At 33.1% G+C, this 27612-nt stretch overlaps 1 protein-coding gene across 2 annotated transcripts in view; it reads left to right on the forward strand.

The window, feature by feature from the left end:
• The window catches only part of LOC145293030 (chromosome transmission fidelity protein 18 homolog), a 219728-nt gene that overhangs the window by 105167 nt on the left and 86949 nt on the right, over window positions 1-27612 (forward strand). For both annotated transcript variants that reach the window (XM_080139328.1, XM_080139329.1), the window contains exons 14-16: window positions 7965-8092; window positions 13458-13532; window positions 24219-24330. In XM_080139328.1, coding sequence (XP_079995454.1) covers window positions 7965-8092; window positions 13458-13532; window positions 24219-24330 — 315 coding nt within the window. The remainder of the gene's footprint in view (window positions 1-7964; window positions 8093-13457; window positions 13533-24218; window positions 24331-27612) is intronic.

Genomic DNA, 27612 nt, shown 5'->3' on the forward strand with positions numbered 1-27612 from the left:
AAGTCCAATGTAAACAAATTCTCGATGAGCTGTCCCCTTAAATAATCTAATTTATCAAATTTACATTACTAATGATTACTACTATATGCCCCATTGATTACTCATTAACCCTTATCCTCGAGTGGCCTCCAGGCCTTAACAAATGGTGACTCTTATGTAACAAAAAAAAGTCCATAAAATGTTATCGTAATGTTTTTTTTTTTTTTAATATATACTTGTGTTTGCATGGGTAATACCATTATTAAATGAAACACTTAATTATTTTATGGAGCAGAAACCTAAAAAATTGTATATTAAAGACTGTTGTGTACTTTTCAGCATTGAATATGCAAAAAGTGCAGCAGAATTACTAGTAAACTGAGAATAGTGATGAGACCATTCCAATATTTTTTTCCTAATTTCGATACACTGATCAATTTTATTGTAAATTCTTGATTATGGTACATTTATTGATTCAGGTTTATTTTTTATGGAAATTTCTGTAGACAAGGCATGAAGCTACTTGATATATACAAGGTGTCCCAATAAAATGTATACACGCTAAATTATCTCAACTTGCTACATGAATATGCTATACCATGTTTCCAAGAGATGTTTAGAAATAAAGAATGGCACTTCCAGCAGGATGGAGCACTTCCCCACCATCATCATGACGTAAGAGCATATCTTGATAGTCACCTGTGAAACAGATAGTTAGGACGAAGAGGAAGTATCGAGTACTACCCACGCTCACCGGATTTGACCCCTCCCTCCATGGATTTTTCTCTTTTTTTGGGGGGCGGAGGGTGAGTGGGGGCATGTTAAACACAGGGTTCACATCACAAAATAAACTACAATGAATGAGTTGAAAGCAACCATTGAAAGAGTATGTGTTAACATACTAATTGAACTGATTAGGAACGTTTTCGATTCAATTAATGAGCGTTGTGATGTTGTTCATGGACCACAATGGCTAATAATTTGAACACTTTCGATAATTAACTGGTTTCTATATTTGTTCACAGTATTTTTCTTATAATAAATGTTGGTTTTATGGTCATTTAAAGACTGTATCCATTTTATTGGGACACCCTGTATGTAACCATATAAAATATTATCTAAATTCTCTAAATAGCTTTACAAAATAATGTCTTCAATTTATAAAATCCATAGTTTTTGACTTTAAAGTTCATTCTAACTAAAAAATAAGCGTGAGATAGATTCCAACCCAGAAAACAGCAATTTGTCCCCCTTGACAGAAACATGGAATATTTGCTCTGCATCTTCGTACAAAAGTAAGGCCCATTTTTTTTAAGTTCAAAAACTAAAAATGTCGAATACCTACGAAGATGGGAGTGATACCATTAAAATGAACCTTTTGTGCTCCAGAATTTATTTTTCTACATACTCATCACCATTCGCAATGCACTTTGTCCCCGACCAACTTTTTATGCCTCAGTTGTAAAAGTCCGGAGCGTGCTTTGTCACTCACATCTTTGTCACTACTCTGAAATCGACGAACCTATCTCCTAACTGTGCTGACATCAATTCCATCGGCTTTGTAAACGTTTAACAGGTGCTGGTGAGCGTTGATCAGTTCAGTTTTTTTTTTCTGCATTGAGGAATTTAATGACATCTCTGTTTCTGACATGTGTCCACAACAGGGGTTGCTCACACTGTACCGTCAATATCTGCAAAAGAGAGATGCAACTTTCAGGTCATGAATACATACCAGGGCTCTACAGACAAATTTATCTTTAGTTGACCATTGACAACTAAATATTTTCGTTTACTAGCCAGATAGAAAAGTTACTAGCCAAACTTACATGATTTTTAGAATATGACGTCTTCGTTTTGTGACCAGTATGAACATCATAAAAAATTTTCTGTGTTTTTTTTTTTAAATAAGTGTAATTCTAAATATGCAACAAATTTTATGTTGATACTTGAAGGTATAAACATTCTAATTTCTTCAGACATTTTTTTTAAACAGTCCTCGTTAAAAAAAAGTATATTGTTCTGTTAAACTTTTATTTTTTAAATAATTTTAACTTTGTTCGCTTTATTAAAAAAAGAAAAAAAGTTGAAAAGATATTTTTTTTTACTCAATAGTGAGCTTTAGAAGATTGTCAGTGAAAGAAACAAAAAGATAAGTGTTTCATTATTTCTGGTCGCCATTTGGAAAACTCACCCGTAAATGTGACTGTTTCACTCGCCCTGCATACGTTCAGTTATTATAACAATGCAATTTGCAATTCCCTCTAATCCATTCGAACGGAGAAAAAAAAAAAAAAAAAAAATTGGAGGCATTACTTTTGGAACTTCTATTGTATTTATCAGTTAAAACCAGATCTCCTGTTGGAGATATTGTTTGATAAATAAAGATGCAGTATCAGATGTACGCATGATTTTGGTTTGATTTGCTTTTGCTTTTAAGCATATTCGTTCCCCCCCCCCCTCCATATTTTCTCAACACATACATATGTAAACGTTGCATGTCAGCATATACATAATGATTTGTTATCTGTATTTGTACAATTTCCAATGCATATATATACATTCATCATGTGCACAGCTCTCTATGCCTTTTAAGGGTTTCTCTAATTCATACGTGCATGCATGTATGTGTGCAGTGATCTGTTGAGAGCTGCTGAGAGCCTGAATTTTCTGGCGGTTGCATATCCCGTCTGCATCACTGGCTCGGTGCAAAGTTGGTCCATTAAGACTGCTGAAAGCCAGTTAAGAAAAAGTCAGCCATGTCGTCAGTTTTCCAAGAATGTCTAAGACCACTTTGAGAATGGTTGCTGATGTTGAGAGGGAGATGTGAGATGGAGAGCGGAAGAAAGAAAGAAATTAAAGTGAGGTTTTGTTGTTTTATTTTGTGGCATATCAACCCTTTTAGAATTACTTAATGCTGAATCCAATCATTTTGGTAAAGGTTTTATGCTAAAAGTTCTTAGTTTTCTTTTTTTGCTTACGAGCCACTACTCATCAAGGCCTAAAGGTCACACGAGGATAAGGGTTAATTGTTTGTGTCAGGTGGATAGTAAGGTAAACATCTTGGTTGGATATAGGCTGGAAGTGATTTCTTAATAAGACAATTCAGCAAGAATTTGTTAACATTAGACTTGAAAAGAACCAGGCTGTAGTCCACTGAGAAGCAGCCCTGTGATATTGTATTCCACAGATGGACAGTTCATAAATTTTTACGTATGTATTTTGTACAGGAATAATTTGTAGATTAATTTATTTTATAAAAGATATATTTTGTAAATATTTATTGCACAAATCGTATGAATAGGGTGTTTTTTTTTTTTTTTTTTTTTTTTTTAGAGGTGGCAAACTTTTAATTAAAATAAATTATAGAAAAACATTTTTATTATACAAATGTGATTTATTTCAAAGACTAATTTTTGGCATTATTTTAAATACAATTTTGGACATATGGTCCCTGTGACTCAGGTGTATATGGCATAATTTAGGGGGTCCAATTTTCGCAAACTATGCCTTAATTTACGCTGTATTTTGGCACTAACTTGTTGAATGTTGTCTTTCAAGTGTTCTATTGTCTGGTTTATCAGCATAGACGTGGCACCTTACATATCCAAATAATCTAATTGCATATATGAGGTGGCCAGTTGACAGGTTTATTTTGTGAAATTTAAAAAAAAAATTAAAAAAAAAAAAAAAGAGTCACCATTTATCAAGGGCTGGAGGCCACTCGAGGATAAGGGTTAATGAGTGTACAGTGGTTAAAGGGAACATGTCGTAGTAATCACTAGTAGTGGAAATTTGGTAAATTGGATTCTCTAAGTAGATGGCTCATCAAGAACTTGTTCACGTTAGACTTGAAGACGATCATATCAGTTGGAAAGCATGAAAATGGAACAAAGTTCCACAGGAGAGCAGTTCTAAGAAAAAAGCTTTGTTCTTGGAATCTGCATTTAGGTTTAGGCACAAATAAAGAGTAGGGGAAATTATTGATAGTGGTTTCAGCTATCGTGAAAGTCAGGACAGGGAGCGACCATAGATTGGAGCACTTGTCATGAAAATAACGATAAAGCAGAGACAGACTCGCAATGTCTCTTCTATGCTTCTCACAGCTCCTGCCCAGATGTGGCAACAGTACTCCATCCTAAGATGTACTTGGCTCTTATACAAGTAGAGAATTGCATCAGCAGTGAGATATCTAATGGAGCGGTAGAAGGATCCCACCATTTTTCCAGTGACCTTGGCAATGGATTTGATGTACGTACTCTGTCTCAGATCAGGAGTAAAAGTCGGACCTAGAAGCTTGTCAAACATGGAGTCTCCCCAACACGAGAGCCATTCATTTTGATTGATGCCAGATGGGGATCAGAGCGTTGATGATGGAAAGATAGAAGCTTGGTTTTAGATGTATTAAAATTAACCAGCCACCTCTTTCCCCATTGCACCATGTGATCAAGATCAGAGGAGAGATAATCGGAGAACTTGGTCGTTATGGCCTTTGAAGTGTTGCCATAGATGGTAGGCCTCAGCATAAATGTCTACAAATGATCTTAGGATGTGATTTGAGAGATCATTGATGTTTTTTTTGTTTTTTTTTTCACACAGGCATCACCACATTATCAAGGCCAAGAGGCTACTCGAGGATAAGGGTTAAAGAGTGTATAGTAGAAATTGGAAAATATAGTAATCATTATTAATGAATATTCGGTAAATTTGTTAACTTATATGGAACGGCTTATCAAGAACTTGTTTACATTAGACTTGAAGACAACCATATTGTAGTCAGCTGGAAAGCAGGAAAACGGAAGACAATTCCACAGGCGTGCAGTTCTAAGAAAGAAGCTTTGTTCATGGAATCTACGTTTAGGTTTAGGCACAGATAAAGAGTGAGGGGAATTATTGATAGTGGTTTCAGCTGAAGAGAGTTGGACCCAAGGTGGACCCCAGAGGGACTCCAACGTCATTACTGTGAGCTTCTGATTTCTGCCCATCAACCACTACTCTTATGAACCTATCAGAGAGAAATGATTTAATAATTGAGAAGACATTTCCAGCTATACTATAGTTGCAGATTTTGTGGAGTAGACCTTTATGCCATACCTTATCAAAGGCCTTTGATATGTCAAGGGAAATTGACCTAGAAAGGAAGCCTCCGTCGAGAGATTCACTAATCCTATGGGATATAACCCTTAGCACATCTGCTGTAGATCTAGCAGAATGGAAACCATATTGCATGTCACTGAAGAAGTTATTTTTGCTGAGGTGGTTGACTACTTCTCTATTTAACAGATTCTAGCAACTTACTCATGATGCATAGGAGATTGGTTGGTCTGTATTGAGAGGGAAATGACCGATCACCTGAATTTTTAAATACAGGACATACTGATGAGGTTTTCCAGGTTGTTGGGAAGCATTTCTCCTTAAGACAATGCTTAAACAGCTTTGTAAGTATGGGAGCTAGTTCTGGTTGAAGCTTTTTGAGCACTACAAATGGAATCCCATCAGGGCCAGTTGCTTTACTGGAATCAAGGTTTTAGATTAGCTAGATAAGTTTTTTTTTTTTTTCATTGGTTTATTATTTTATTTATCTTTTTTCCCATTGGTTAAAATTAATAGTATCCTAAAAAAGGATAAAAAAAAAACAACTTTATAAATTGCTCAAAACCAGTTAGATTAATTTATCCCTGACGATGAATCCTGAAGGATTGGAAAGTACTCGGACTTATGATAAACATTGTGATTACATCAGCAAGTTCCCATCAGAAGTGAAGACTGTTATTTGGAAGTTGGAAAGATCGAAAATAGCATATTCATTAAATAAAATAAAAAGTTTTTGTCTATTAATATATATATATATATATATATATATTATTAGTGTTGGGACAATTAACTGGAATTGGGAACCGAAAAAAAAAAAAAATCAGAACTTTTAAGCATATCGACATCAAAAAAATTAGTACCTATCTTCTGATGCCAATTCTTTTGTTATTTTCTATTTATTTTTGTTAAAAGTAAAATCTTCCACTGCTGATGGTAATGATGAAATAATAAATAATTATTGATTTTAAACTAATAGTATGACTAAAATCTTGTGATCATCTCTTACAAGTGTATTTTGTTACGCTTAAGAAAATATCTGCACATTTAAAATGTGTTTTTACGATGATTGGGAAAAAATAACTACTTATAGTTAAATATTTAGAGATTTATACAAAATCGGAATCAGTAATTTAGTAAGGACTTGGTATTGGAATCGAGGGAAAAATATTGGAATCGTCCCATCACTAATATATATGATAATAACTAATAATGAACCAGAGCATGTTACCCCATGGATCAAATAGCATTCTGAAAAAGGATAAATAAATAAAAAAAAAATTTATGAATTGTTCAAAACTAATTAGATTAATTTATCCCTGACGATGAATCCTGAAGGATTGGAAAGTACTCGGGACTTATGAAATTTTGTTTAGAAATTCTGTGCAGATTCCTGAGGTCGACAAAATATACCTTAAGATGTAACGTAGTCATTATTTCTCAATAGTGTCATTACATGTTAGTGTTGGACCCACACGTTGTCTGACACATTCATAAAACAAAATGAAGAAATTCGACTTGACTTTCTTTGTTGTTTTTTAGTAGTTGAAATGAAATGCATTTATTCATGATTTTTCTAACATATCGCGTTGCTTCCTGTTTTAAAAGTCTTAGTTTATGTCGTCTGCCATGTACTTAAGTCTCTTGTCACCCCGAGCCAAACGCTCATCTCACTCGGCACATGTTTTTCTTTTTTCCTTGCCATGTGGTGCATTTTTTTTTCTCTCTGTTTTGTTTTCATATTTTTTCTCTTCCACCGCTGTGACATCATTTTGCACACTAGTTCAATCATTTGCATATTTGTCATGTGACTGCTGCTGATAGAACCGTGTCAGTGGCTCTGTTACAGAGGTTACATTGACCAAAACATTGTGAAAATGACATTCTAGATGAGAACAGTAGTCCAAAGATCCAAATAATAGGAATAATTAATCCTCATCTCAAAAATTCAGAAACGAGGTCTGTTAACTTTGAACTTGTGCACAAAAAGCCAATATGTCAGGCAGACATCCATCTAGGCCAAAAATCTGTAAGATATTAACTTTATTTCAGATTTATGATCACAAGAAGATTTGAGAGGACCAAATTACATGATCACTGCATTTTCTCAGTAAAACTTGTCGAGAGTGCTGTGTTTTGGGGTTATTTTAAAAACGGAATGGAAATTTAAATTTTGTTCAATTTTATTCTTTTCTTTTTTTTTAAATTATGCATGTGCCAACAAAATCAAAAACTCACCGTTCACATTTAAAATTTTAACTTTTATAGGTTTTCGAGTATGCTGACAAGGTTGGGGGGGTTTTATTCTGAAAACCATTCTTAATATGGAGAGGTTGGCGGTGTCTATTTCGAAAGGGGTTCTTAACATGGGGGAAGTTGGGGGTGTTTATTCCGAAAGCCATTCTTTGTTGTCAGCATTCCCAAAAGCCTATAAAAGTCAACATTTCGAACGTGAATGGATGAGTGGGACTTAATGTGTAAAAAAAAAAAAAAAAAAATCCCAAAAATTTTACCAAATTGACATTTTTTTGTTTAAAAATTATTTCATTTTTGTTAATAAATTTTATTTTTATAAAAAAATCAAAATTAAAAAAAAAAATGTTTTTTTTTTTTTATATAGAAAGTATGATTGTTGAATTAATGGATTTTATTCTTTTGATTATTTCCGATTGTATTTGCGCATGCGTAATGAAAAAAAGATTAAAACGAAATTTAAATTTCCATTCCATTCTCAAAGCAACCCCAAAACAAAATGCTCTCGACAAGTTTTACCATATTCTCTTGTCGAAGCCAATTATCTCTTGTAGATAAATTTGCCTCCTACAATGTTTTTATTTATCTAATTGTTTTTTTTTTTTTTTTTTTTGTTCTAATTAAAATTTTTCTTATCTTTTCAGTTTATACACCATCAACGGAAAGATTTCAATATGCGTCTAGTACAGAGTTTAAATATTGGCCAGAAAGATGTGCAAAAAAGTCTCTTTAGTGTTTGGTATGATGTTTTCAGAATGCCACATGCAAAAAAGTAAACATTTTTTTCTCGCTTTCTTTGTTGATATTTTCCAGTTTTCCTGTATCTGGATTTAAAATGAGTTTAAAGTACAGAATAGTTAAGTCAAGAAATCATAAACAAAAGGAAACAACAAATAACTTATACCAATGAGTATAATTTAAATACCTACCGATCTGTATATTTTTAACATGCTGAAATTTTAAGCTTTTACTTGTGATTTTATTCAAAACTGCACTAAACAAACAAAATGGATGCCTATATTTTTGTTCATGCTGAAAAGATAGTAAAAAAATAAAATAACTTACCCTAAGTTCAGAGGGAGAAGGAGTGAACATAGCTGTGTGTGCATTCACCACACTGTCATGATTGTCCATTCAATGCTGTAACAAAGAATTTGCATTCCAAGCAAAACAACACAAGTTAAATTTATAAACAACTAGCAAGCTGCTCAGCATTGCCCAGTTCTAAAATATGCATAAATATTATATTTTAATTAATGCAGATTTCTTATTTTATTATAAACAGAAATACTGTAGGTATTAGACATAACGTTAAATTCCTTTAAAAAAAAAAAAAAAAAAAAAAAAAATGGAAAGAAACTGAGACATGTTTTTTTTGTTTTTTTTCTAGGATTCAGGCTCCCTGACGAATCTTAGTGTGGATGAAATGCGGAATATATAGTGTAGCTTAATTGCCATATATATTTTTATGACTTACTACCTAGCTATACCTATGTATTGAGCACTGTTAAAGTAAATACTTAGTTTACACATAAAATTATACTTTCGTTTATTAATTTATGTGATTAAATGAAGTCATATATATATATACTAGCAGAGAGACCCGACATTGCCCGGGATTAAATGAGGATTAACAAATGTTCTATACTTTCAATATTTTTATTGTCCTCAAAACTGACAAAAACTGCCTGTTTTTCAATCAATCAAATCCATTGATTGCCTGCTCTGGAGTCAGGAATCCAGCGCGGTGCACAGGGAGGAAGCTTCACATGCCTTTCGCAGTGACTTGGTCCATAATACATTTCAATCTACATTACACCGTAGAGAACATACTTTTCTTTGAGATCATAAGATTTAAACTTGTCTTTAGGATTTACATTACACATCCATCATATTCTCAAATCTGTTCTCTTCTTGTAATATTTATAGATTTAGTTTTATACATTTTTATAAATTTACACGTGTGTGTGTGTGTGTATATATATATATATATATGAAATAAAATGGAGGTGGAAGGACCTGGATACTCAACGTTTCGCCTGATTTATGCGGGCTTCTTCAAGAGGGATGGTCATATCTATATATATATATATATATATATATATATATATAATGCTCCCTATCTTGGGTTGAGCATATTGGGAAGTGATATACAAATTACCATTAGCGTATTAAGCAATGCTCTTTGTGTAAACAAATTGAGCTTAGGTATTTGGACAATGTCAAAACATTATTAATTCACTGCCTGCCTAGCAGCAGCTGAATAGCGCAACGGTTAGAAGCTCCGACTCTCATTTGGGCGGTCGGGTTTTAATCCTCGCTTGAGGTAGTTGCTTGTCTAGCCGCACTGATGAGCTGTGAAACAGCAAAACAGTACTGTATGTGGATGACTATATATATGTATACAGCTATATGTCTGTCTCCATATTTTCAAACTCTATCTCCTCCAAAACAAAATTGAAAAAAAATCGTTAAACATTTTGTACATTCATCTTAGTTTATTTTTAATTTTAAATGTTTGATCGGTTTATATGTGTGTTACGTTGGTACAATGGTAACGTCACTCACTTTGAATGCAAAAGTTTCGATTCTAATTTGCCACCCCTCGATATCATGGTTTGACATGACTTGAAAACAGCTGTATTCTTCTTCTCGGGATTGCCATCAAAATACTTCCAGCAGAAACTGGTCGCCATAATGGTTGAAGGTTGTTGTCAATACTTAGTTAATTTTTTTTTACATATTTAAATTACTTATGTCTGATATCTAATTAGTAATTTATCTCGATAAAATATACATTATCTAAACCAGAAAAATAAAAATATATACATAATAGTAGCAAGAGTCCAAAAATGAGGAACAAGAGTATGACTGATGAAGAATGCTTTATTTTCAATTCTCACACTGTCACAATTTACTGTACAATTTCTCAACATGAAAACTGAAAGATGAAATAATATTTGTTAATATGGTATAAACGATGCATGTCACTTCAATAAATTTTTACTGTCAAGCAAAAAAGGGAGTTAACTTGTCTTCAATTACAATATGATTTAATTAATATTAGTATCATTTATGACAATAAAATTTGTTGATGAATTGCCATTAGAAAACTTATTAATCGGCCAATTTACGGCACATCCCTAGTCTAAACACATTTTTCTGTTTCATTTCAAAACACATTTTTCTGTTTCATTTCAAAACACATTTTTCTGTTTAAGTTCTAAACACTTTTCTGGATTAATTCTCTCCCATCAAACTTAGATCACTTTTCACATATTTTTTTTTTTTAAGAATCCATTAGTGTTTTATTAACAGTGAGAGTGCATAAAAAAATGAATGATAAAAATCATTGCCGATTATTCCGGCCATTCCTTTTAAAAATGGAAGTAAAATGGCCAGACACATTTTAAAAAAGAGAAAAACAATGGTCGAGTCGTATTTCAAAAGTTTTTAAAGAATCAAGACAGTCACTTTAGAAATCAGATTTATTATTTTTATTTTGTCAGTTAATTTCCAAAGAATTTCTTGAAATATTTGATAAAATTGACATACAGACGAGTACTATATTTTATCTTCTATTATACAAAATAAAGTTGTCTGTGTATTTGTCCAGTTAAAAGTGAAAAACTACACAAGGCACACCCATAATGTTGATAAATACTTTTTCAGCATTGTCTTGGACAAAAGATACTTATTTTTTTGATATTCATCTTTTTTTTTTTTTTTTTTTTAAGGGCGGGGTGCAAAAAAAAAAAAGCGAATTGTCTGGGAGGGGTCAACATTTAAAGTGCTTCCCCCCCCCATGAACTTTTGGTCTGAAATTCTAACTTAAAATATTTACTGTAAATATATCAAAAAAAACTTTAAGTTTAGGTTTACCTTAAATAGGAGGACAGTCCTTAAAATGAATGTGGTATTGTGGTGACTGAGATATTTCTAGTTTATAGTAGGATAAACAATTTTAAGTATTTGAGACCAACGATGACCAACAACACCCATTATCCCACACTTTTTAGTGGCCTTATGCCTCATTTTTTCATTATGTAATATTTTTATATTTTGTTCAAATAACTATTTCAAAGTGTAGTATATGTTTTGTCCTATATTGTTCTGTATCTATTATTTAGAAAGGGTTGGGAGGGTTTGACTAACTAGATTTTAGTAAATGTTTAATATATATAGATCCCATTCCTTTTTAGTGTGAAATTTATACTATATCCACTTTTTTCATTGCCTCTTTTTTTTTTATTGTCCCTCTTTTTTTATTGCCCCCTTTTTTTTATTGTCCCTCTTTTTGTTATTGCCCCTCTTTTTTTTATTGCCCCCTTTTTGTTATTGCCCTCTTTTTTATTGTCTCTCTTTTTTATTGCCCTTTTTTTTTATTGCCCACTTTTTGTTATTGCCCCTCTTTTTGTTATTGCCCCTCTTTTTTTTATTGCCCCCTTTTTGTTATTGCCCTCTTTTTTATTGTCTCTCTTTTTTATTGCCCCTTTTTTTTTATTGCCCACTTTTTGTTATTGCCCTCTTTTTTTATTGTCCCTCTTTTTTATTGCCCTCTTTTTTTATTGTCCCTCTTTTTTTATTGCCCCTCTTTTTTTTATTGTCCCTCTTTTTTTATTGCCTCTTTTTTTTTATTGCCCCTCTTTTTTTATTGTCCCTCTTTTTTTTATTGCCCCTCTTTTTTATTGCCCCTTTTTGTTATTGCCCCCTTTTTGTTATTGCCCCCTTTTTGTTATTGCCCTCTTTTTTTATTGTCCCTTTTTTTATTGTCCCTTTTTTTTATTGTCCCTTTTTTTATTGTCCCTTTTTTATATTGTCCCTTTTTTTATTGCCCATCTTTTTTTTATTGTCCTTCTTTTTTTTATTGCCCTCTTTTTTATTGTCCCTCTTTTTTTATTGCCCTCTTTTTTATTGTCCCTCTTTTTTTTATTGTCCCTCTTTTTTTTATTGCCCCTCTTTTTTATTGCCCACTTTTTGTTATTGCCCTCTTTTTTTATTGCCCTCTTTTTTTATTGTCCCTCTTTTTTATTGCCCTCTTTTTTTATTGTCCCTCTTTTTTATTGCCCCTCTTTTTTTTATTGCCTCTTTTTTTTATTGCCCCTCTTTTTTTATTGTCCCTTTTTTTTTATTGCCCCTTTTTTTATTGCCCACTTTTTGTTATTGCCCTCTTTTTTTTATTGTCCCTCTTTTTTGATTGCCTTCTTTTTTCATTGCAGTCTTTATCTTTTGATTTCCCTCCTTTTTCTTTTCATTGCCGTTTTTTTTCTTTTCATTGCCGTTTTTTTTCTTTTCATTGCCGTTTTTTTTCTTTTCATTGCCGTTTTTTTTCTTTTCATTGCCGTTTTTTTTCTTTTCATTTTCCTCTTTTTTCTCTTCATTGCCCCCTTTTTTCTCTTCATTGCCCACTTTTTTTCTTTTCATTGCCGTCTTTTTTTGTTTTTGTCTTTTTTCTCTTTGCCTTCATTGTTGATATTTCTATCTTTGCGTTTATCTTCATCTCTGAATTATTCTTTTTCAGTGTCACCATCTTCACCTTTTTCAATTTCAACTTTGCCGTTTTTATTTTAAAAATTTTCTTTTACCCTCGTTTTCCTTTGTTTCTGATGTCTTTTTCTACATCTTCTGTTTCAACTTGATCTTCTTTAACATCTTCTTCTTTAACTTCATCTTCCTTCATCTAGACTAATACAAAATGTAAAGTAAAAAAATTCACATTTCAAAATCCAAAACAACAACCAAAAAATCTGTTGCATTTTTTCTTTCTTTTTTTGAAGGATTCTGACTTAATTGGAAATTTTCCTGTTAAGATAGATCTGAAGAATTTCAGTTATTTTTGGCATTTTTATTGAAATTCTATTCCAATTCTATTCAATGTAACTGTTTATTATACTACTTAATGTAATTGAAAAAAGATTGTTCAACATTTAAGGAACGCGCAATATTTTCTGTTCAGATTCACTGAATCAAATATTTTGCTTGATTTTGTGCAAAGATTAACGTTGGATTTCAATTTGGAAAATAATTGTTTTTATTTTATTTTATTTTATTTTTTTTAGGGGGGGGGAACATTTGCTGTTGAATCAAAATCTAATTTTGTGAAATAAATTTGTGTTCTGCGTTTTTTGTTTTAACAGAAGCAAATATCTTACAGTGCAAGATCTTCAGACAATGCAGCCGAATAATCAGCCAAATACAAGTCCATCTGCAAGGTACGATTTACCATTTCCATTGCATTACAGTATATAGAAAATGGCAATGAATTTTGATTGGTTCATCACTTTTCAATAGGATTAAAGTATTTGCATCCTCTGCTTAGGTTCTGCTCACTCTTGTGTTTAGCAATATATATATATATATATATATATATTTCCCTAAAACATCTGGCCTTCATGGAGAGGAGACTAAAACTTGTTGCTATGGTTTCATATGATCGTAAATAACAGTAAGGAGGGACTTGATTCCAAATATTTCTCATATGTTATATACCACCCCCTTTTGGAAATAGGGGGCTTATAAAATTGCCAAAAAAGGTGGTATATCTATATATATGTTAATGGCCTGGCAAGACCACAGGAAAGACAACCAAGCCAAAAAAAAAAAAATAAAACCCTAAGCAAAATTCATCCTAGAGCAGCAAAACTGAAGCTGGCCTGCCAGGACACTATATATACAAATATAAACATTTTGGGCATCTTTTATTGGTTATGTAATTTTATTCCATAGAACCAAAGATATGAGCATTTCAATATTCAATTTGGCTACTAGTATAGATATATACATACATATATATGCCACCTTTTTTTTTGGCAATTTTATAAGTTCCAAATCTCAGCAACTATTGATCAGAATTTAACAAATGAAGGCTCATTGGAAGGGTAATGACCTGAATTGTGTAGTGGGCTATGTAACATTTGCCCTTAAGGTCACACATTAAGAGGATCATCTCCATCATCCAGAGCCTCTGGTGTTGATCATCAAAGTTGTACTGCTAAGGAGCAAAAATCATCTCCAAGCACGAAAAATAAATACTAATTCAACGGTTGTTCTTCTTGTATAAAAATAATTATTCTGAGTAAAAGTTACAATGTTGCGTTTGTGTAGAAAACTTTGAAATGTACTTTTTATTTAAAGCAGCTATTAGTGCTACCTAAAAGTTAGAGCTCCTGTACTATCAGTTGGAAACAGCAGCCAGACAAGCCATCAAACTTGTATCCTCAACCTGTCTGACAAGAACAATCCAGTTTAACCATGTGAAAATAAGTAGCAAACAAGCATCATTAATTGCATAATCATGGTGACCAGGAATACCAGGTGCTGTATATAGGAGGATGTCTATCTCTGTAAGAACTGCAAAAACCTAACGTCATCATCTCCCCTGATGGGCATATTACATGCAACTGGAAACTGCTTGAGTATTTCATACTTCCATGCTGGTGCTATCAGATCAGGCTGTCTGAAGATATTGGCTTCCGAGACGAAATGCACCTAACATTGATGCTGTTTGTTTTTCTACTTCATTTTGCAAAACTTAATTATGTTTTCCCTCTTTCCATTTCCGCTTTCTCTTTCTATCCCCCCCCACTTTCTGACTGGTTTCCTAACTTAAAATGTACCAAACATTAATACTGTAACGCTTTTCCCTCTCCCATTGCAAAACTCATCCATGTTTTGCAGGGCAGGGAACAAAAATGATAAAATCCACTATAAAACAACCAAATCAAACATTACAAACTAGCGATTGAAGATACAAAGAGTTTGAAGAATAAAAACCTTCTACAAAATAACTGAATACAACATGAATGCTATTTCCAAAATAACTGGATTCGGCATTAAATAACCCGAAAGGGGTTGATATGCCATAAAATCAAACAACCAAACCAGAAATTCAGCGATTTCCAAAATAACTAGATTCGGCATTAAATAATCCAAAAAGAGTTGATATTCCGTAAAACAAATCATCCAAACGAAACTCTACAAACAAATATTTAAAAATATAAAGAACTTGAAGCATAAACTGTTTCCAAAATAACTGGATTCAGCATTAAATAACCCGAAAAGGGTTGATATACCATAAAACAAAACAATCAAACCAAACTGTACTTACATGAAACTTCCTCCTTTGGAGGCAACCAGTTCAACTCGCCTAGGGTTAGTGTTGCTTCAGTATTGTATGGTAAGCATTTGTCCATTTTAAGAGAAAGGGAGATGGTGGAATGTCATGTTTTCCTAGCCAGCAAACAAGGTCAAGCATAGGAGAATCCCTGTGATGGTACGTCTGTGCCTTGTTAATCCTAAAAGACTTGATGAACAAGATCATTATAGTTTGGGGGACATATCCCAGTCGTCATGCTTAAACCATGTGAGCCCCATGTGTCTTGCTAAAAGGTTAACCTAGCCAGTAACGACTACCAGAAATTGTTTTAAGTTGTTTGTTTAATATAATTTTGTTATCGTTATTATTGACCCTCCCTGTCTTCACTTCTTAATCTCTACTTCAATTCCTGCGAATATCTTTCTAACGGACAAGGATTGAGATGGGGGAGAGGATAGGTGGATTAGGGTTAAAAAAAGAAACAAAAACACTCCATCAAATTCAATCATGTTTGGCGAAATTTTCTTCCTCCACCCAAGTGTCTCCCATCATCTTTAATTCAGTTACGCGTGTTGTAATTTCATCAACGATTATCGTTGAAGGAGCTCTTATACTGATGGCTTTTCACTAAAGTCGTAGAATCATTCCCATTATGCAAGCACTTTTATAAATTCTTCCAGTGTAGACATCTTCTAATCCTTTTCTTCTTTGGTTCTTCTTGATTTTCCTGTTTTTTTTTTTTTCTTTGTCCGCAGTTTTTTTTTTTATTTTTTTTATTTTTACAACTATATGAATAGAAGTGAACTTGTGTATACTTGTTTGTTTGCTAAAGTCAGCCAAGAAAGAGTTAAGAGTTATCACTTATCAAGACCCAAAGACCACTCAAGGATAAGAGTTATTAGATGAGTGTCAGGTGAACGGTGAGACAACACCGTGATGATTGGTCATGATGATGGAAGTTTGGCAGAAAAATGACTGGAAGCAGTGCCAAAATAAGCAGAGAGCACGTACAACACCGGATATTTCCAAATGGTCACTCATTTCCTACTAAGCTCAACATCACTTAACTTTGATCTAACGGGAACCTTAATATTTATGAAAATCTGGTGTACTGTGCAAAAGTAGCTTTATTTGACGCCTTTGAATGGCAACACTGTCTACTATGATGGATCCCTTGGTTCTGAGATGCTTCTAAGAATCAAAAAGGTTAGTAAAACCTTTGATAGAAAAGACATGTAAACTAAGCCATAAACATCAAAACGGAGCTTAAGGTGTACAGATAGTGTCTTGTCATTTCTCCTCTGTATTCCTCAAGAGACATAAGCTATGTGCCACCAACGCATAAGGCTCTGAAGAGCTTCCACTAAATGTGCTTCACAAGAATATAAATTGTTAACTGACAATCTCTCACACCAGATTCCGTTGTCCTACAACAAACTGATGTATCCAACAAACACACACACACACACTTCTGTGGAAGGAAGTATATTTTTATTCACTTATATTTCCTTTTTATATATACCAATCCTTATTTAAGAAGCTCAGTGTAATTACAGATTATATAATGAGTAAATGACAAAAGCCTATATTCCAAATTTCATGATGTTGACCATCTTACAATTTATTCCTTTCTGTTGACATTTACACACACACACACATATATATATATATATATATATATATATATATATATATATATATATATATATATATATATGATAATCTCCTAAGCTAATGAAAAGATCATTATGAATTTTAGAATATATATTCTAAGAAATATGGTGAGCAACATGAGCACATTATTATTTTTGAAAATGTTATCCCATCTCTTCACTGTAGGTGTCCCCTGATGCTGGATATCTTTCTACTCTGAAAGTTTTTTTTCACTTGAACTGCTAGATTTTTGAATTCCTCAATTGTACTAACATGCAGAAATTTAAATGTAATGTGAACAGACATCTTGCTGCTCAACTCCCTACTTAGCGTCCCTGTAAGATAGGCATGGTTCCTAATGCACAATAGCCTCTTACATCTCAGTCAAATTTTACCTTGTTTGGAGTGAATATGAGTTACAAAAAAAAAAAAAAGAAAGAAATATTTCATGTCGTATTCAGGTTGCTAATAAAACAAGGAGTATTTTATTAATCATACCTTTTTCTTTTTGCAAACTCGCTTCTGAAATATTTCTCTCTCTTTATGCTTACCTCAGACTGCTCTTAGAGTATGTTCTTCAGGCCTATTCTCTATATCTAATATGTGATATCCAGTATCTGGAGAGGGTTCGAACGGTGCAAGATCTAATGGAGCTGCCATGTAAAAGCCAACTGAAAAAGCTTAATCTTTTCTTCCTTGATCTGATTTTGGTCTATAATCTCATCAGTGGGCATAATAATGTACCTCAAGACCTGTTATCCACTCTTGCACCAGAAACAGGTCTCTGCGGACACTAGTGTTGGGATGATTAATCAGAATCGGGAAACTGGAAAAATCGGAACTTTTTGGAGGATCAGAATCGGAAAAATTTGTACCTATTTTCTGATGCCAAAACCGATTCCTTTATCTATTTTTCATTTGATTTTTTTTAAAACAAAATCTTCCACTGATGTTAGTAATTCTAAACAAAACAAATAGATATTGATTTTAAACTACCCGTCAAACTACAGGGTGGGACATAAATACTGTTACAAAATAAAAGTCTTATTTATCCTCACAAAATGATTTATTACAAAACCCGATTACAGAAAATGATTAGCAAATACTGAACGAAGAATATGGCATAAATTTGATTCAAAATGTTTCCCTCGAGTCTTCACTACATTACGATGTCTTTTGGGGAAATCATCTATAGCAGCAGGCAAAACATCTAAGAGTATTTTCTATCAGCATTTGTTAAAATTTTTCTTAAAAGCTTTAATATTTTGACAAGGAGTAGAGCAACCTTCACTTTCCAGGGTTGACCACAAGAATAATCAAGAGTGTTAAGATCAGGTGATAAGGAAGGCCATTCTTCTTTCGTGATTTAGGACTAACAGTTGTCTTTACACGACTTGCTACATGAGCAGTGTGGCTTGTCACAGCATCTTGTTGGAGAGTCCAGACCTCATCATCGTACACAGAATTACACCATAGAGTTAGTGCATCTTTAAAAATGCAATCAATGTAACGTTCTTTGTTAATCTTGACCCCTTGAGGGAGGAAAAACAAGTGGAAATTTCCATCTTATGCCCCACCCTGTAAAATCTATATATCGTCCCTTCCTCTATAAGTGTTTTTACGTTTGAGTAAAAATATATATCTTTAACATGTGTTTTTATGATAATCAGGAAAAATAATAACTTTGTAATTAAAAATTTAGAAATTTATAAAGAATTAGAATCGGTAATTGTACCGGAATTGGGAACTTAGTATGGAATCAATAATTGTATTGGAAGTAAATTCCATGAACAAAGCTTCTTTCTTAGAGCTGCACGCCTGTGGAACTCTCTTCCGTTTACCTGTTTTCCAGCTGACTACAATTTAGTTGTCTTCAAGTTCAACATAAACAAATTCTTGATGAACCGTCCCTTTAAATAATCCAATTTACCAAATTTCCATTACTAACGATTACTATGATGTTATCTCATTGACTGCTGTAAACTCAATAACCCTTATCCTCGAGTGGCCTCCGGGCCTTGATAAGTGGTAACCCCCATGTAAAAAAAAAAAAAAAAAAAAAAAAACGGAAAAAATATTGGAATCATCCCATCATTAGCGAACACTACAAGAAATTATTTCACCGCCATTGATTGAACCAAAGGAGGGATGCTTTATAAATCAGAATCCCTGAACCTTGGAAATAGACTTCCAAATGAGGTAATAGATGCACCAATGGCACAACAACTTGAGGTGAATTTGGACAGGTGCTCAGCTATTGTATCCTCTTCTGTGTAAATTTCTTCTACCATCCTTTCCCTACATGGAAATTAAAGTATGCTGCTGGTTTTATTTTTTTGCCAAATAAATTGAATTGATTGAATTCCTCTGTTGGAACAAGAATCTTTAAAAGTTTGTATGCAACAAAAAACTTTGTGTGTGTGTTCTTCAGTGATCATCCAATGTAAAAATTTACCAGCTTGGAAAAATGCCCCCACCCCCTCCTACTACTACTCACCATCCCACCTTCTGCCTTTGTCCACTCTTAGGCCTGCCTGAGGCTCCTTTATCTGGTTTCTACCTTTCAATGTTGATGGATTGAAGAAGGATGAAAGTGTGTCACCAGGAGATATGGGGGTGGGTGGGTGTTTGTAAACATTAAGAAAGCAGGGTTGGGATTTTTGGGTGTAGGCTGGAGGATGTGTGAGAGTGGCAGAAATTTCATGTTTGCTGAGGAGGGGATTATCTCATTAGCAAACCTACAGCTGCCAGTTAAGGATTATCCTAATAGGAGGTGAGGGTGTTGCTAGACGGCCTCACCCCTCTGCCACCACGGCAATACTCCAAACTAAAGAACAGAAATGCTCATGGCGTATTTTGGCTAGGAATAAAACTATGGCGGAGGAGTGGGAGGGTGTTGTCACAAATGATGTGAACCCTTATTAAGAGGGTCAAAAATGATTTCATGTTTTATTATAATATTCCGTGGAGCAACTCTTTCTATATTTATCTTTTCTGTGTAAGACTCCATTAACTAAAATGTAAGGCGGATATTTTGAAATTATTTTTCTTTGTTTTCAATCAAGTGAGAAATCAAAATTGTTACTTAAAATTAAACATGAATCTGACACAAATTAGTCAATCAATTTAATACATAACTTGTGTTTATGTTTCTGAATTTTTGAGATAAGGTTTGATAATTTTTGAGATAAGGTTTTGATAATTTTTGAGATAAGATTTTGATAATTTTTGAGATAAGGTTTTGATAATTTTTGAGATATGTTTTGATAATTTGTGTTTGGATTATTTCACTTGAACTGCTAGATTTTGGAATTCCCCAATTGTATTAACATGCAGAAGTTTAAATGTAATGTGAATAGACATCTTGCTGCTCAACTCCCTACTTAGTGTCCCTGTAGATAGGTGTGGTTCCTAATGCACAATAGCCTCTTACATCTCGGTCACAATTTACCTTGAGTATTATTCGTACAACGTTTTGGTCAGTGTAACTGCCGATCTTTTTGAGGTGTATCTTGTCAAACTCAAGAATCTTCCTTTTGAACTCAATAATCTGCTCATAATTTCGACCAGAGCTCTTTATTTAATCTGTGGTGATAGCATGCTCTCGTTCTGTCAGCCGTGGCATAACAGATAAAGTACTAGGCGAAATTTTAGTTGTAAGTTATAATCTTTTAGAAATTGACAATTCAATCCTCTCTGCGGGCAAGCAGAAAGCAGATATCTTGATACTCAACTCCTTACATAGTGGGCCCTGTTGGTGGGGCATTAGAATACACCGACTGCCTCTCTGCAAAGGGTAAAAGTCCCTCAATGGGGGTCCTGGATATGACCTTAAACTATATCCAGTGGTGAGGCCCCAGCTTGCGGGCTTTGGGGAGTGTGGAGCCACCCTTTAATTGCCATTGCTCCCAGGTCCACTCTGACCCGGAGTGGTAGTACCTGTTAGGGTTCCAACTATGGGTTAAATAGAAACCGACTTGAAAACAGCAAATATATTCTATTAAAAATTTTTTCTTCAAAATCTTTGGATTCGGCATTAAATAACCCGAAAAGGGTTGATATGCTGTAAAACAACCAACCAACCTCACATAGTGATTCTGTAGACGTAATCTCAAATGGCTGTTTCTTGTATCCAAGTGGCAAAATGCCTTTTTTGTGGTGAAAGAGTTAAAAAAAAGTTGTTTTTTTTAATATTTATTTTAAGAAAAAGAAGAAAGTTCTTATATTACAAAAAAAAAAAAAACATTGCAGAGTGTCCCTATTTATTTGTTTCCTCATAAGGATGGAGTTCTGCGTTATTTTATCAATATTTTTCCTGTCTTTGACCAGTAAAAGAGAAATCCTTTTTAACCAAGACAATTTTGGAGCAGTCATAAATAAACACTTATTTTCTCTTGCAGAGAAATGCCTCTGCTAGGTGATTTGGTTACACACTGACTAATTAATGTGATGGGCGCATTGATTCCATTTGAAGAACTACTTCAACCTTTTTGGGAATCACGGTCGGTCAGCAGAAAAAAATCCTGGAAGTAACAAGGAAAGATGTACTCCTACTCTGTCCTGGATGTTCAAGCATCTACTGTCTTCATCTGAAGATAATCGCTGATAGACTTTCTGCAATCCAAAGAACTTTCTATCTATTCTTTCTTTACTTGGAAACTTTCTTCCACCTTTTCATCAAGTGGTTTAGATGTTATATTATTATATGGTCATGTTCTTATCTAGCTGGGTGTGTTCTCTAGCTGTGTATTTCTTTTATGTAACTGTTTAACTCTTTTTTTTTAATAATCCGTGCTCGTCTAGTCTCTGAGTGTGGTTGCATAACGTGACAACATATCTGCTTCTGCTGGTGTTTCTTCGATCATCTTGGTGGAGCTGGTTCTGTTTCAACAAAGAAAGATGCATGCAAGACAGAAACCCAAGATGAATTGTCGTTTTTATATATTTTTTTTAATTTACTCCCTGGCATATCCTCACAGCAGAAACTGGAGTGAATGGCGATCTTTGGCTTGTGGTTTCTTTGCATTCATTTGGAAACTGTCGCCCCCCCCCCCTATGGGGAGCATGTTTAACATCTTGTCTCTTTGGCATCTAAGAACAAACTCACTAAAATTAACTCAGTTTCTTCAAACCATCACATCAGATCCGGTCCCCGTTTGCATACCTTCCGGTGTAACTTGATCGGTCACAGAGTTTGATTTATGTCACAGCATGACCCTTTCTGCACCTTCATCTTGTTCAACTTATTGTTTCCCACAATTCAATCTATTGTTTACTTTGCTAGATCGATAGACAATTGGATAGATAGACAGATAGATAGATAAACCGATAACTGAATAACTGCTTCCTACCCGGTATTGCCCGGCAATTACATAATATAGATAATTAAATAAATCCTTTCATTGTTGTTATCAGAAAACTTGTTTTTTTTTCTTCTGTGTGATGGTTTTATTTACATACTATTATAGATATAAACATATGTGTAGTTTTGATTTTTATCCTAATTCAAAATAACCGGAAGTGAAAGTGTACTTGCTTTGTTTTGGGTGCCTCAAATCTATTTGATCCAAAAATGTAAGTCATTAGTGTGGCCCCATGTGCTCCCCTGCTTAATCACAATTGCTGCTCTCCAATGTCGTGTTTCTTCTCTTTCATCTTCTCTTTCAGCCATGTTGTCGTTTCTCACGCATCGGCGACTGTTGAGGAGGCGAGCACCTGTTTACAAGTACAAAAAATCAAAATAGCCCAAGTGAAACAAAAGAAAACACAAACTCCAACACATATTAGTTGGGCTCTAGATGCATGTGTGAGACTGTCAATCCCCTGAATGCTAACCTCCACATCTTAGTTTTCTGCTGAGGCCATGTTGGTTAATCGGTTGATCAATTCATCAACTCTGAGTCACAACCTACCATCAACAATTCCAAACTATCCATAAACTAAGTCTAAATATATCTACATCCATGCTTAAACTTTTGTCTCAGTCACTGCCACATCTTGATTAACAATCCTATTTCAGCTTTCTTTGTGTCTCTTGGTGAGTAACGTCCTCCCATTGTCTATCTACTAAGCTCACTTCCTATAACTGTTGTTCTGTTGATCAACTGATTTCTTTTTTGTTATAGTCCCTCTCTTTTTCTTTTGAAATCCCTAATACTTTGAGAGGGGGGAGGACGTCGATAATATATCGGAGCATTAAAAATTAAAAAAAAAATTTAGAAATGTAAAATTGTTTTTTAAATTGCTGATCTCAAACTTTTTCTTTTTCAGCATTTTTTTCTCTTCTTACTCTCTTTCCTATCATCTTTTATCCTTATCCTCTTTCTCTCACTTCTACATTTTTTTCTGGAGTAACGAGTTGGGCTCAGGATCTAAATTCCGGATGATTTCTCAGTCTTTATATTATTTGCATTCTTCAGACTACTATTCTCTTCTTGAGTGTTATTTTCACGTTTTGTTCAATGTAACCTCCAGCCGTCTTCAAACTCTGGAATCTTTCAAGGACCTGTGGCATAGTGAAAAAAGTACTTGGTAAAATTGAGTTCTAAAGGTTGAAGATTCAATCATCAGTGTGGACAACACTCAAAATATAATTGCGAATTACTTAAAACTTCTATCCAGTCATGGCTGATGGAGCAAGAGCATGCTACCGTTATGGATTAAATAGAGGATGTTTGAATTAATTTGTGCAGATTCCCGAGTTTGACAGAAAGCTTACCGAGTTTGACAAGATACACCTAAAGAAAGTTGAAGGTTGCATCAACTGATACTTGAAAATAACACTGAAGATGAGAGCAGTAGCCCAAAGAATCCAAATAATGCGAATAATCAATCCTAATCTCAAAAATTCAAAAACGTAATTATCTGAGAAAATGCAAATATCTCATACTTATTTGAACATCCCAATTGAAGAAGAGGTCAATGTGGAATGGAGATTAGTCATTTCTCCAATTACTAACAAATATATCTTGCGAAAGAGATATATTTGTTCTAAGTAGTTGAGTGGTATTGGCTACAGGGCTTTTGGTGTATTCTTCGATGTCTCTTCCAAACTGCTCTACGAGTCTGTATTTATGACTTACCTTATAAGGAGAAACTTGGCTGTATTCGTACTTATTACATCATTAACTTTTACTTCTTGTCATTCTAGATTCCATCACATTTTGTCAGCCACACAAGCAGCTGGAGAATTTGACAAGATAATGCATGGCCTTTTTCAAAATTATCTAGAAGTCAAATTTAAGGACCCTGGAATGGAGCGGGTATGTAAAATAAACCAATGCTAATATTGAAACACTAATATTGCATGCGCAACAAAATCTGTTTTACTTTGTTATGAAAAACAAAATAAACCATGGAGAAAAACATGTTTAGCTAAAAATATTGTCAATGCACAAATATCTATTTTATTCAAAAAATTAAATTTCATAATTTTAAATGACACAAAATATTAGCTAAAATGTATTTATCTTTTTCTTTTACCTAAAACTATATTTTTTGCAATATTGCATTCTGAAAATATAAATTACTGCATTTCTCATGATGAATTGGTCTGTGATATTTTTTTTTTTTTTAGCATAAAATAATGTCTGAAATTTTTTAAAATTGTAAAGGTAGAGGGTAGTTGAGAAGGGAGATAACTGCATATATAATTCCTCCAAGTTTAACTGAGATTTTATTTTTTTTTTTACTAATGAGTCACCACTTATTATGACTAAGCCATTTGAGGATAAGCTATTTTTTAAAAGTAAACATTAATTTAATGTCATAATGACATAAAAAAATGTAACTAACAGAACATAAAAGAGATGAAAAACAAATATGCTACAAATAAATGTTACCAAGGGCTAGACTCTTCTACCTACCTGGATGAGTTTATTTGTGTTTTAAACTTATTTTACGGTTTGTTTTTAGTTAAAAACAAATGTAATGTTCATTCTGTTGAGTTAGAAAAAAAAAAAATGAAAGCCCTTCACAAGGACTCTTGATAACTGCTCAAATTCAAAAATTAAACAAACGCTGGTAGAAACACATCAAATAAATGTCAACAATCGAGCGAAACTTATGCTTTTTTTGTTTTGATTTTTGAGTGATTAGAATTGATTAAAAACTTAGAATGGGCTGGAAATGATTATCGTTTTACCTTAAAGTTATGTGCAAAACTGTTTTCCACCATATAATTATCTAAAAAAAGTAGAACCTCATTTTGGGTGAATGATTTAGTTAAAGGTGTTAATCTATTTGCTACTGCTATTCTTATTATCTTGTTTTTCTTTCTAGCAAATAAATCTAATAACTGGCGAAATCTTTATAATTGCGAGGAAAATATGAACATTTTTTCATAGAGGGAAGATAGAGAGTAGTTAACAGAGACCCACCACAAAGTTAAAAACGTGTTTTTTTATAAATAATAACCTTACTATGTAGAAATTCATTATTGACATGGGATGGGCTTTGTTAACTATTCTGTTCTGGAACTGTTTTCTTATTTTGCATACCAATCGTTGATTCTTTTTAATCGTTTATGAAAATTTCAAATTGCATTGATGACGACCAAATGAAAATGAGATTTGTTTTAAAAGGAAAACAAATCTTGTCTCACAATTTTCAATCAATTACAAGAAAAACTGAGAAAAATGTTGAGAAAAATCTAATCTTGTAATATACGCCCCCCCCCTTCTAAGTGTATTTTTATGTTTTGCAAAATATATGTGGACATTATACGGAGGAGGGGTACAGTGGTTTGAACATTTTTAAAAAGCATCAGATTTTTAATTAAATGTTAAGAAATTTTAAAAGAATCAAAATCAGGAAGTTAGAACAAAATCGGTAATTGTATCAAAATCTGGGAAAAAGTTTGGAATCGTCACATCACTATAATGTATGTACTCATGACAAAATGAAAATGACATTTTCCAAAAATCATGTAAATTGATAAAATAGTTTTATTTTTAAATAAGAAAATCAAATCTTATGATTAGTCGAAAAGCAGCTGTCTTGTCTGCCATTTTAAAAACAAGCTAAAAAAAAAAATAAAAGGGACATAACTCAAAAATTCAGACTACAATTGCTTAAAAATTATTTTCTTTATAAAAATAAAACTACTTGATCGATTTATATAATTTTCGGAATATGATATTTTCGTTTCATTCCAGGTACATACATCATAAAAATTTTTCTTTTATATTTGTTTTTTTTTTTTTTTTTTTTTTTTTAAATAAATAAAGAATTCTGAGCAAAAATTTCTCATGAAAAAAATGCACTTTTTTTTTTTTTTTTTTTTTTTAAAAGCAGACACATGTTTGTTTACAACCTCTGACCATTCAAAGGACAGAGTTAGGGTTAAAGGTCAGCCTGCTTTATTTAATTAATATTCAAGTCTTCAGATTTTCCTTTCCTCGATTTGCTGTTTCAATTCATTGAAACCAAGATTGTTTAAAGAAGATTCATCAAGGCCACCATTGTCTGCTTCTCTGATTAATTTCCTTGCAGATAATGAGCCTCTGCTGGTCACCCTCTAAAAGGCTTAAAAACTTAATTACTTCTCACTTGTGGGGTTGGTCATGGAGTGCTTGTCCCGTAATATGCTCGGATCTTGACCAGGTGACAACTAAACATATTTGCTGCAGTAGGATTGTCAGGAAATCAAATTAGCAGTGGGATCAGAATGGTGGAGGGCAATTCTTGCTAATTAGATATGGATGGGTGCAGAGGTTTTGCTCGTAATGGTCCTAACTAATGTTGATGAGATTAAAGTTGCTTTTATTAGTTTATGTAATATCGGGTTGTATTAGCTGAGGAACGAGCAGCTGCGATTGACCAAATGGAATCGGTTGGTTTTATTGATTCTGCATGTGTTTCTGCGTTGGCAACTTTATCCATTTTTGCAATAGCGACTTTCTCTACTGTTGTTGATATACAAATGTATATGCAGTTTCCTAGCATTGGACTTGGTCCAATAGGTGCTACAAAAATACAGAATTTATTATTTTTATTTTTACATTGTACATGAATTAGATGTAATAGGTTTAAATTAGTTTTGGTTTTGATTAATTGAAATTAATATCGAGAATAAAAACAATCACAACTTTCGCACATATCGGAATTGGAAAAATTTGACCCTAATTTCAAATTTAATAAACGATTCTTTTTGCATTGTATATTATATTTATTTATTTTTTCTTTTTGGTTAAAACTTAATTATTTATTGCTGGTATTAATGATAAAATTGTACATTTTTGTTGATTTTAACATAGTCAAATTTATAGAGCATAATAACAAATTTAGGTAAAAATGATACCGGAAAAAATGGCACAGGTAAAATTGGCACAAATGCCACAAGTGAAAAATATAGATGATAATAGACAATACAGATAAAAATCTTGGATAAAATTTAAAAGGAAATGAAGTACTTTGCAAAATGAAAGAGAAAAATATACTTACATTTAAAAGTTGATGAGGACTCTCTCCTAAATACTTCCCCTTCCCCTAAAAAACAAATTTCCATTACTAATGATTATTATATTGTCCAATTGACTACTGTA

Source organism: Euprymna scolopes, chromosome 14 (assembly GCF_053919585.1).
Source record: "Euprymna scolopes isolate OS-2025 chromosome 14, ASM5391958v1, whole genome shotgun sequence".
In the NCBI taxonomy this organism is placed as follows: domain Eukaryota; kingdom Metazoa; phylum Mollusca; class Cephalopoda; order Sepiida; family Sepiolidae; genus Euprymna; species Euprymna scolopes.